Genomic DNA, 12276 nt, shown 5'->3' on the forward strand with positions numbered 1-12276 from the left:
TTAAAGGAAAAAGCTAGCATTTAATTCAGTTTAAATTGCTGTGCTTGCGGGAAAACTAGCTTTTAACAACCCAAGACCTTAATCAAAGCTCTAATATCCATGAATGCTTACTCTAATGTTAGAGCAATTAACTAGGAGAAAAATAAATATAAGCATAAAAAGTAGATTGCAAACTAAACAGACAAGCCCTAGCTAATATCACACATGGTAACATAAAAATATTAACAAATTATTTTTCTTTACCACAGATATGACAAATGAAAATACCTCAATTTATATTGAATGCAAAGTCTTTCCAGTTCATTCAATTTTTTTCCCCATTCATTTAACAAATATTTACCAAATGCTTGATACATCCAAGTCACTGTGCTAGGATCTGAAAACAGCAGACAGCACTGCTCCCTGTCTTAGAGAGTTTACAGTCTTGCATGATAATTAAAACAGATTTTGGTGACATTTAAACTGAGGTTCACGTCCCAGCTCTGGTACATATTAACAGTGTAACCTGAAATAAATAACTTAATCTCTATATAGTTCAGCCTTCTTATCAAAATGGTAGTAACAATAGTACCTGCCTCAACCATACATATTAATATAGGATTAGGACAGAGAGATTTAAAGCGCTTACATATTAAGCACTCAGTAAATATCTGCTATCATCATCAAAATTATTTTGCTTGAATCCTACAATTGCTAAGGATGACCTTTTATGAAGTTTTTACAAAGAAGGCAGCCTCAGAGTGAATGGTGTAATTAAGCAGTGTGTATGGTATAATCAAACAGAGGCATGATGCACAGAGCCAACACTGACCTGTCCCTCCATTTCTGCATTTCTAGAGTACATTAGCCAAGGTGAAAATGAAAATAATGAAGATTTTGAGAAGTCATGTGTTCCAAGCTGCTGAAAACAGAGAGTTAATGCTTGTGAACAGTCCCTTAGGGGCATGTATAAAAACAGTGATCCAAGGTTTAATTACTGGAAACTGTCAGAGTAATCTTCCACACCACTGGGTTATTCTCAAGCTTTCCAGTTAAACAGTCAAGATGAAAGATGATTGTTAACCATAGGAGAGAAAGAACAGGTACTTGGGATGGATGAACTATACTTTTAATTTATTAAGACGGCACCAACATTTTTTGTCTTTTTAACTTTTTTTTATTAAAGTGAAATTTGTTCTTTTTCCTTGAAGTATAGTTGATTTACAATGTTGTGTCAGTTTTCAGGTGTGTAGCAAAGTGATTCAGTATATATACATTATATATGTGTGTGTGTGTGTGTATGTATATATATATATATATATATATTCTTTTTCAGATTCCTTTACCATATAGATTAATACAGAATATTGAATATAGTTCCCTGTGCTACACAGTAGGTACTGGTTGGTTATCTATTTCATTTATAGTAGTGCATATATGTTAATCCTACCTCTTAATTTATCCCTCCCCTCTTCTTTCCCTTTTGGTAACACAAAGTTTGTTTTCTATGTCTGTGGGTCTATTTCCCAACAGATTATTTTTCAAAAGACAGAAATGCTCTGTATATGGAGTTCCTTGGTGGCACAGTGGGTTAAGGATCTGGTGTTGTCACTGCTGTGGCTCATGTCGATGCTGTGGTGCAGGTTGAACCTCTGGCCCTGAAACTTCTGCATGCCACGGGCACAGCCAAAAAAAAAAAAAAAAAGAAAGAAAGAAAAGAAATGCTCTGTATAAAAATTTAGTGTCCTTTTCAAAGGCCATGAGGAGAACCAATTATAACATTCCTATTTGGCTTCTAATAAACACCTCTAATTTAAAAATACATATTGGGAGAACTATGTCTAGATACTCATGTTGCAACAGAAGAAAGGGTGGGGGAAAAACTGTAATTGTAATGTATACATGTAAGGATAACCTGACCCCCTTGCTGTACAGTGGGAAAATAAAAAAAAAAAAAATACATATTGGAATTCCCTGGTGGCTCTGTGGGTTAAAGGATATGTCATTATCACTGCTATAGCTCAGGTTCCATCCCTGGCCTGGAAATTTCCACATGCTATGGAGTCAACCAAAATAAATAAATAAATAAATAAATAAAAGGCCTGGATTTTTTTTAAAAGACAGGCTTTAAAAATATATATATAGATATATAGAAGGTAAGTAACAGCACAATCTGATCAGAAATGTTTTGAGACACTAACAGGATAAATATGATTGTCCACTATCTTATCTTCCTTAATACTCTTAACGGTATGGATAATCAATAAAAGTGGTTTCAATATAGGTTTGCCAGCATTAAACATAAACATGATAAATAATAATAAAAATTATCCTTAATATTCAAAGAATGAAATCTTTATTTTTAACTTCAAAGCAAGTATAGTTTTACTTCAAAGGGTATTTTTTACTGACACTGCTCCAAATATCCTTTCACCAAAGCAAACAGATCGCCCTGAAAGTCCGAACCAATTTATTATGCATGAATCAGTCATCTGTCAGAGCAACACAAACTAGTGGTAATCATATGATTAACAATGGCAGATGACAGTTCAAAGTTAGGTCATGGAGCTGGAATATTATTTCAGGAGATCAGATTTATATTACCATTGTATAAAAAGAGAGTAGTACTAAACCTGAAACCAAATGAAATTCAGAGAAAGAAACAAATGTAAAGAACTTTCAGCAGAACCTTTGTCAGTCCTAAGGCAAGTCTTTTTGTTACTCTGAAATAATTTGAAACCTCTCAATGTTGATTTTTTTGTTAGGACATTTTGGGGCAACATTTTCATGCATTGCTTGAGAGCCTTCCCATCTTTGTTATGATTTTAGTCCCCAGTTAAGTCACAGACTTCACAGTGTCACTCTAATTTCTGTAACTGTGGCTTGGATAGCAAGAAAACAAACAAGTTCATGTTCTGGCAATATTGTAAAAACTCTTTAGCTACAAACAGAAAGGCAAGAAATACAAATTTTTCTTTAAAATGCAGGTCCAAAAAATAAGGAAAGGAAATTACAGGGTTTAAAAGCAAAAACAGTAAAACACTAGAAGTAATATATTAATAAGTTGACATCAGACTTCAAGTACCTTTTGCAGGCTGGGCACTCAGCAGTGACAGTATCCAGATTAGCTTTGCTAAAAGGAAGTTTAGGGAAATCTATCCAATCACTTATGATAGAACATGATGAAAGATAATATGAGAAAGTGTGTGTGTGTGTGTGTATGACTGGGTCACTTTGCCATACAGCAGAAATTGATAGAACAATGTAAATCAAGTATAGCATTTTTTTTTTAAAAAGAAAGTTTATGTTGATCCTATGTATAACCTTCATCCCAGCCACTCATTAAAACTGAGTGGATGATAGTAGAGCTGGGAAAAGAGATTGATTTACATCTTATCTACTCATTTCTTTAGAGCCTTCTCTAAAATGAATGTGCTTTGGTGAGCATTTACCTAGGACACAAATATCTTCACACTCTGTGTTCATGAAGAGACATAGTGCTGCACTGCAGCAGTCAATTTTCACCTAGCCAGCATAACATGCTCAATTTTGTTCTTCCTTTGTTCATATGGGGCTATAGGTGTGGCTTGTGGGAAAAGTTAACAATGAAGCAGATGCTGTGAAAGTCTAAGCCAATTACTCATGAAACAATTTGAATCTTCAAGAATTAATGATGGACTTCTATTACACATCCAGCTGTCTTGTATAACACCCAGTTCATGATGAATAATTCAACATGTATGGTCATGTACTGTCTCATGGTTAGCCATGCAGGCTCTCCTAGGATCCATCAGCAAGGCAGAAGCTGTTTGTTAAGTTTACTAAATTAAAAGTAGGCATGTGAAAGAAAAGGAAGAGGTCTTATGTTTGCTTCAAAATTCTAGGGTTCTTTTGGATAGTTCATGATGGCTTTGTAGTAAAACATGAAGCTCATTTTTATTTGCACTTATTCAGAGCATTGTGAAAAGATTCTTTTTCATTCTTGTCAAAAACTTCCCTGACACTCTTCTGCACTCCTTCTATATGTGGCAACCTATCTGGACCCATGTCATTTTAGCTGATGTCATGTCAGTTTTCTGGTGACTTTAGTTTTCCATTGTAGAACCACTGCAGGGAGCTAATATTCTTCTTTCTCAGTGGTTTAGTTTTAAGTGGTTTAGTTAGTTGAAACTGAGGCTATATAGACCAATATATCTTTCCTCATTATGATGCTCTCTTTATTGAATTAGTATATCCAGACATTGGTAAAGAGCCTAACCCTCAAATAGTATGCTACCATTTCATTCTCAGAGTACAGCAAGGAAGCACATGTTTCTGTTAAGATTTACATGTGAGGAACAAAACATAGCAAAACCCAGTTTGGAGACAAACTATTCACAATCAGTTGTTTTTATTTGTACCTCTATCATGTTAGCTACTGTTCTTTCCTAGGAGAATAATACTTACTTGAGAAGTGAAAAAGCTTCTTATACCAGCATAATTATGTTTTATTCATTGCCTCTCCAGATCTCTCTTGATAGATTTTTTTTTCTTTTCCAACAATAGTAAACATCAAAGCTTCATAAGGTAGAAGCTGTAAATATCACAGGGATTACCTGTCTACTATCATCAATTCTTGCTTTAGAGTATAATCATGGATGAGGTAATGAGCAAGGTCCTTATTTTCAGTGACTTTCTCATGGTTTCAGGAAAGTCAATTACTCTAAGAATATAGTCTATTCTGACTATTCTATAGAATAGAATATAGAATACAGAGTAGAATATTTAGAATAGAATATATAGAATACAGACAATATAGAATAATATCTATACTGAAAGAATGGACATTAAATCTGAATCTAAGTCTCCTATCTCCCAGGAAATGTTGATATATGAGGACTCTTTCCATCATGGGCAAGCTGATCAATCTTGCAAGGGGTTACAGTGTGAGAGAGCCTGTTGTACACATCCTATAAATATAAATTAATTAATTAATAATTCCTATTTCAAGTGTTACAAAAAATAACTCTTGGATATGATTTTAACATATTTATTGTCTTTTGTTGTTCAAAAAGATAAAGATGGCTTAATTTAAGCATTTATTCTGACCATAAAGAGCACATAAGAACTATATTTGTCCTTTTTATTCCATCTGGAATTTCTTGCTACTCACTGTCTGGCCTGGCTCACCAACACCAATCGGTCCTGGAGCCCCTGTTCTTCCTTCCTGGCCTCTTTCCCCCTAAGAGAAAGAAATAACTGAATGAACGTTAGGTTTTCACATAAAGAATACACATAGCACAAGATGCTCTGGAGACTTCCACAAAGACAAATAGCAAAATTGTCAAACTTTTCAAATTTATTAAGATTAAAAAAAATCTAGAGGAAGGAAAAATGCCTTGAATTTAAGTGAACAAATTACCCCCAAATGTTCCTCATTCCTTCTTGTCTAAATGCAATATGGCACTTTCAGCTTCCAGAAACTATTATGTAGCAACTGGCAGGGCAGTTGTGTGGAATTCCTTTTGGTTACTGAGATGACCAAGTTAACGATGCTCGCGCTATTCCCTGCCCCTTCACCACTGTCCTGGGATGCCACCCAGTCCGGCTCTACTTTACCTCACCATTCAGATCTCTTTTTTATATTTGATCTCCTTCAGAACTCTTCTCTAATAACTCTGCCAATAAAAATGCCACATTGCCTCAAGTCTCAATGTGCTTATTATCTAAATGCCATCCATGGTGACACATGATTATATTCGAAGTACACTGTTATATACTACTCTCTGTTTTAGCCCCATATTGAAGGTTTATTGTCCCAATGACATGGAAAAGCCATTTTTAAAATAAGCACTTCTGCTCTATTATATTCTACATGATACAGACTCCCAGGGTGTTGGATGTTCCAGTCTTTTCTAGTTTCCTACAAACCTCTCTGTCAACATTTTCTTATCTAGTGTTGTGGTTCCTCTGGTTTTGGCCCCTCTCTGCTTGTTTGAGGTGAGCACATGATAGCTGATATGTTAAGGTGTTTCACATCCCAATAAGATTTTTGCATGTTGACATGTAAAGTCCATGAAAACTCAACAGAACTAGATGTATGTTGGCAAGAGCATGTCCAAACATCTAGACTGTAACTTGCATCTATGAGGGTAAGGCTGAGCAGAGTTGAAATCACAGTTCTCTCGGCCCTACAATAAATTCAGTACTCATCAACGGGCAGAGAGGCAAGTATCTTTACCTTAATACCTTGCTGACCAATACCAGGGGCTCCTGGAGGACCATAAGGACCAGGAGGACCAGGCTCCCCCTAGAGGAAAAAACAGTGATATATTAGGTAAACTGCATAGTATTTGTTGAGCAGCCATACCCCAAAATAAACTCAAAATGGATTAAAGACCGAAATGTAAGATCAGACACTATAAAACTCCTAGAAGGAAACATAGGCAAAACACTCTTTGATGTAAATCACAGCAATATCTTTCGGAGCTACCTCTTAGAAATAATAGAAATAAAAACAAAAATTTTTTTAAATGGAACCTAATTAAAAGCTTTTGCATAGCTAAGAAGACCAATGACAAAACAAAAAGACAGCCCACAAAATGGGAGAAAATATTAGCAAAGGAGGAGACTGACAAGGGGTTAATCTCCAAAATATACAAACAGCTCATATAGCTTAATATCAATAACACACAACCCAATCAAAAAATAGGCAGAAGATCTAAATAGACATTTCTCTAAAGAAGACATACAGATGGCCAAAAGGCACATGAAAATATGCTCAACATCACTAAGTATTAGAGAAATGCAAATCAAAACTACAACATATCACCTCAGACTAGTCAAATGTCTATGATCAAAAAGTCTACAGATAATAAAAGTTAGAGAGGATATGGAGAAAAGGGAACCTTCCTACACTGTTGGCAAGAATGTAAATTGGTATAGCCACCATGGAGGTTATTTTAAAAACTAAAAATAGTTACCTTGTGATCACGCAATCCCACTCTAGGGCATATATCCAGAGAAAACCATTAATTTAAAAAAATACATGCACCCCAATGTTGGTTAAAGCACTATTTACAATAGCCAAGACATGGAAGCAACTTAAATGCCCATCAGCAGGTGAATGGATAAAGAAGATGTGGTATATTTACAAAATGGAATATTACTCAGCCATAAAAAGAATGAAATAATGTCATTTGCTGCAACATGGATGGACCTAGATATTATACTAAATGAAGTAAGCCAGACAGAGAAAGACAAATGTCATATGATATTGTTTATATGTGGAATCCTAAAAAATGATACAGATAAATTTATATACAAAACAGAAATATACCCACAGACAGAAAACAAACTTATGGTTACCAAAGGGATGAGAGTGATGGGAAGGATAAATCAGGAGGTTGGGATTAACATATATACAGTACTACATATAAAATAGATAACTAACAAGAACCTACTGTATAGAACAAGGGACTGCACTCAATATTTTGTAATAACCTATAAAGAAAAAGAATCTTAAAAAAATAGATGTATATATATGTATAACCGAATGACTTTGGTGTAAACCTGTAACTAATACAACATTGTAAACAGATATACTTCAATAAAAAATTCAAGGTTATATTTATTTTTAAATTTTCTGCAGCAGCCAGACAATTACCATTCTCATCTTTTCGGTGTTATTGACCATGGAATTTCTCTCTATGTAATGTCAGACATAAAATTCATACCTAAATTTAAAGTTATTTTACATGCTAGAGAATGTTCAGTTTCCGAAAGATTCCAAAATTTTGCTTCAAAGAATCTTAGAACTTCTTGTGCTCTCCACTCAAGCTGGAATCTCCTTATCAATTATACTGCATATGGATGAATGTTTCCATCATTTGGCAAAGAACACCAAATACTTGCTATGTGAATGGTAATAGAGTAAACAGAGATGTTTAAGACATAAGCACTGAACTCAAAACACTAGTTTGAGAGATAAAATACGCCATTAAAATAATGTGATGATGATGATGATGGTATAAAGCTCTAAGTTCCATATTCTCTTCATTCCTGTCCCTTTTGTATGTGATTTGGTTTTCTAATGGATCAGAACACTTTTCAACATATTACATATTTGGAGGAGAATCTGAGTGTTTTAAAGTAATGGAAGATCTGCCTTACGGAGTACTTTTCTCTGTTTGATCTAAAACAAGAGCACTAGTCGGTGAGAAAGTTTTCTGATTACAGATGAAGCACTGGTTCTGCTGTTAACTTGAAATGTGGGAGCCATGAGAGTCAAGAAAAGAAGGAACTGTCTTACCTTTGAGCCTAGGCACTCTCTTTAGCCTTGGTCATGTACTAACAGCAACTGAGTGTTTTTCAGTACTGCTATTCCTCACTATTGTAATTTCCTCAAAATTACAGGGATCTGAAGGTTACAAAGGGGTCACTTTCCTTTACCTGAACACAGCCTGTAGCAACATATCGTCACATTTCTCTTGTTTACATTTGTTTCTCAGAAGCCTAGAATGTCAACCTAGAACCTGCAGACCAGTATTGGTCTACGATGAATGTTTATCCTTGTCACACTTCTTTTGCTTTTCTACAAAAATTCCTGAGATGGTAAAGAAACTGGTTTTGATTGCAAAATGCCATAGCTGGGTAAGACAGCACCAAAAGAGAAGAGCCAGCACTGTCAAAAATAATTTCTAGGAATTCACCAAGGCAACATAGCCTTGGTAAGAATCCAGGCCTGATTCCTTTTCTGCTGGTATTCCTTCCCTACCTAACCCTCACCAACAAACACAAACACACCCACAGATTAAATGCCCCCAGTACCACTTACAATTTCTCTATTCCACTTTCACTAATTATCAGTGGCATATACAAAGAGGACTGGGTTACGGTCAGTTGCTCCAGAGAGGTCTGTGTCTCATGATCTTTGGATGAGTATGATTGTGAGTGAGCATGAGCATAAGCATACGAGGGGCTTCAAGGAGGTTAGATAGATCACTTTGATCCTTCTCAGAAATTGAGGACACCTATGCGATGAGCCTCAAGATCAAAGAAAGCCAATGTTTAATAAAATCTACGTATTTTTAAGCACTGCCCTGACAATTTATATAGATGATCTCATTTGATCTTCTAATAATCTTAAGAAATTGTTATTTTTTTCCCATTTTATGAGGTAGGAATATAATCTCCATTTTTAGTTTTATTTTTATTTATTTTTTTATTTTATTTATTTTTTTATTTTTGTCTTTTTGTCTTTTTAGGGCCACATGCTCAGCATATGGGGGTTCCCAGGCTAGGGGTCTAATTAGAGCTGTTGCCACTGGCCTATGCCAGAGTCACAGCAACGCGGGATCCAAGCCGAGTCTGCAACCTACACCACAGCTCACTGCAACACCGGATCCTTAACCCACTGAGCGAGGCCAGGGATTGAACCCAAAACCTCATGGTTCCTAGTCGGATTCATTTCCGCTGTGCCATGGCGGGAACTCCACCTCCATTTTTAAATTCATTTTTCAGTATGCACAGTATCACAGGAAAAAAATATGTCTTTTTTATTCAGACAGTCTAGTTGAATTCTGGCTCTACAATTTCCTAAGTCTGAGCTTTTGCAAGATCCCCATGTGTGAAATGAGGATAATTATATCTGCCTTGCATTGTTGAGAAGATTTGAAATATTGTCTGTAAAACATCTAAGTCATAATTAGTTATATGGTAGCTGTATCATATGTGAAGATCAATTGTTATTCACTAAATTTTCACGGAGCACCAACCTGGTACTAAGTACCCACTCACATAATTATAGACATAAATCAGGTTGCACCTGCACTTTGCAGACACTTACAATCTGGCTGGAGAGAAAAATGAATATAAAGCAAAATACAAGCCTGTGAATTAGCTATAAGAAAGATATTTACAGAGCATGTAAGACTCTGAGGCAGAGATGTTTACTTCTGCCTTAAGGAATTGAAAAAGTTTTATATAGCAGAGGAGGAATAAAAAAGTATGAATCATAACTAATCTGGTAGGAAGAAAGGGGAATCAAAGTTTAGGAAAAGGATCTATGAGGCATAAAATTGTAGAAAATGTTCTCTGGACAGTAAGCAGCTCTTTGGGCTCAAGCTGATAGGTATGAGGTGACAGTAGGGTCACTGTCAGGAGCTGCACTGTCCACTGGAAATAGGGTGGGCCACATATGTAATTTTGAAATTTCTAACAGCCACACTAAGAAAATAATAGTATATGTTAGTTAATCCAATATACCTCAAGTATTTTCATTTCGACCTTATTAATGATTTTTTTTCATTCTTTTTTAATGCTGTGTCTTTGAAATCCTATGTGTATTTAACATTTATGGCACATCTCAATTTGGACTAGCCACATTTTAAGTGCTCAATAGCCATGCATGGCTGCTAACTCAGACAGTGCAGATTTAGAGTGATTAAAGAGTCTGGAGTCTCAGGTCAGAACCATGGAGAGTACCAATAGCCAATCTGGTGGGAGTAAAAGAACACAGAGATGTTTTGTGGGAATTTGAGGATAGCAGCTGAGAGAAAAAAAAAGGAGGGGGGAGCTAACAAAACAGTGTAAAAGAAGTCAGGGAAAAGAATTTCAGAAGGAACTCATCCTTTCCAAAGTCATAATTTCCCACTCACAGACCTGATCATCTTCCAGCATTCTCTACCTTTGGGAAGGGCACCAAGATCTCTCCATGTGTCAAGGTAGCACCGAGGAGCCATTCTTTTTTTTTTTTTTTTTTTTTTTTTTTGTCTTTTTGCTATTTCTTTGGGCCGCTCCCGCAGCATATGGAGGTTCCCAGGCTAGGGATTGAATTGGAGCTGTAGCCGCCAGCTTACGCCAGAGCCACAGCAATGGAGGATCCGAGCCTCGTCTGCAACCTGCACCACAGCTCAGGGCAACGCCGGTTCGTCAACCCACTGAGCAAGGGCAGGGACCGAACCCGCAACCTCATGGTTCCTAGTCGGATTCGTTAACCACTGCGCCACGACGGGAACTCCCGAGGAGCCATTCTTAACCTCCCCTATGGACTTGGTCACCATATGCAATGCATCAGCAACGCCTAGTCATATGTTCCTAAATCTCAAATGTGTCCACCTCTGTGATCCTCTACCACACCTCTACAGTCTACCCCAAATTGATATCATTTTTTGCTCAGCCTACAACAAAGTCCTTCATATTCTATATGCAACCATTCTAGCACATTTTTAATTTATCCCCCCATTATTGCCAGAGCAATCTTTTAATTTTAATCTGAGCAAAACCCTTGAAATTCTTTCCCTTTGCTCTTAAAGACAGAGCTCCTTACAAGGCTTCTGAGTTCCTGCCTAGTATGGTCCTGCTGCCTTTTTAATACTATCTGTTACTAGCTACCTCTCCAATAGCCACCCTAGCACTGTTGGCTTTTATTCAATTCCCTGTACTTGCCAAGCTCCCTCCTCCCACAGGATCTTTGCACATGCTATTGTCTCTATCTGGGCTATGCTTACCTCTTTTTTTCCTTATTAATCCTTCAGATCTCGTTCTAAGCAGCATGGCTTTAGGAAGGGCCTCTCTCCTTAGATGAAATTCCTATTCTACAGGCATTGATAGTATCATTTTCCTCTTCTTCTGAGCATTCATTATAGTTGTAACTTTGCATTTCTAGATGTGTTAATATGTCTCCAGTTAGAGTGGAGGAGGATGTCATGTGATTTGACTCAGTTTTGCATTCTCAATGTTTAGCTAATTGATATTATCTAAACAACCATCCACACATCAAACATTCACTGAGCAGTGACTAAGGAGAGGTACTGTGCCAGCTACTGGAGGTGACAAAACAGGAAATCTGGTCTAGGCGGGGGTTGGGGGGGGAGTTTATAACTGCTTCTTTGGAGTTCCCTCTGGCTTTTTTTTTTTTTTCTTTTTTCATTTTCTGGTTGCACCCATGGCATGTAGAAGTTCCAACTTGAAACATGCACATAGGTGTACTTCAAACTCTTGTCGACCTGCTCAATCTGATGTCTGAATATTAACCTATACAGGAATGTAATGTTTCACACAAAGCAAGGATTTCTCACTAAGAAAATGCTTTCTGGAGTTCCCGTCATGGCTCAGTGGTTAACGAATCCAACTAGGAACATGAGGTTGTGGGTTCGATTCCTGCCTCGCTCAGTAGGTTAAGGATCTGGTGTTGCCATGAGCTGAGGTGGAGGTCCCAGATGCGGCTCAGATATGGCATTGCTGTGGCTGTGGCATAGGCAGGCATCTACAGCTCAGATTAGACCTCTAGCCTGGGAACCTACATATGCTGTGGGA

At 36.8% G+C, this 12276-nt stretch overlaps 1 protein-coding gene and 1 long non-coding RNA gene across 10 annotated transcripts in view; one reads left to right on the forward strand and one right to left on the reverse strand.

The window, feature by feature from the left end:
- The window catches only part of LOC110255476 (uncharacterized), a 217504-nt gene that overhangs the window by 148439 nt on the left and 56789 nt on the right, over positions 1-12276 (forward strand). The gene's annotated exons all lie outside the window — the stretch shown is intronic.
- COL28A1 (collagen type XXVIII alpha 1 chain) overlaps positions 1-12276 on the reverse strand; it is a 171089-nt gene that overhangs the window by 107885 nt on the left and 50928 nt on the right. For all 6 annotated transcript variants that reach the window (XM_021063396.2, XM_021063395.2, XM_084977086.1 and 3 more), the window contains 2 exons: positions 6200-6268; positions 5132-5200 (listed from right to left, as the gene is read on the reverse strand). In XM_021063396.2, the coding sequence (XP_020919055.2) occupies positions 5132-5200; positions 6200-6268 (138 nt within the window). The remainder of the gene's footprint in view (positions 1-5131; positions 5201-6199; positions 6269-12276) is intronic.

This window comes from Sus scrofa, chromosome 9 (genome assembly GCF_054392235.1).
Source record: "Sus scrofa isolate SSC_HxYL_T2T_F1_AM1 chromosome 9, Sscrofa_HxYL_maternal_Yorkshire_Landrace_v2.0, whole genome shotgun sequence".
NCBI classification, from domain to species: Eukaryota; Metazoa; Chordata; class Mammalia; order Artiodactyla; family Suidae; genus Sus; species Sus scrofa.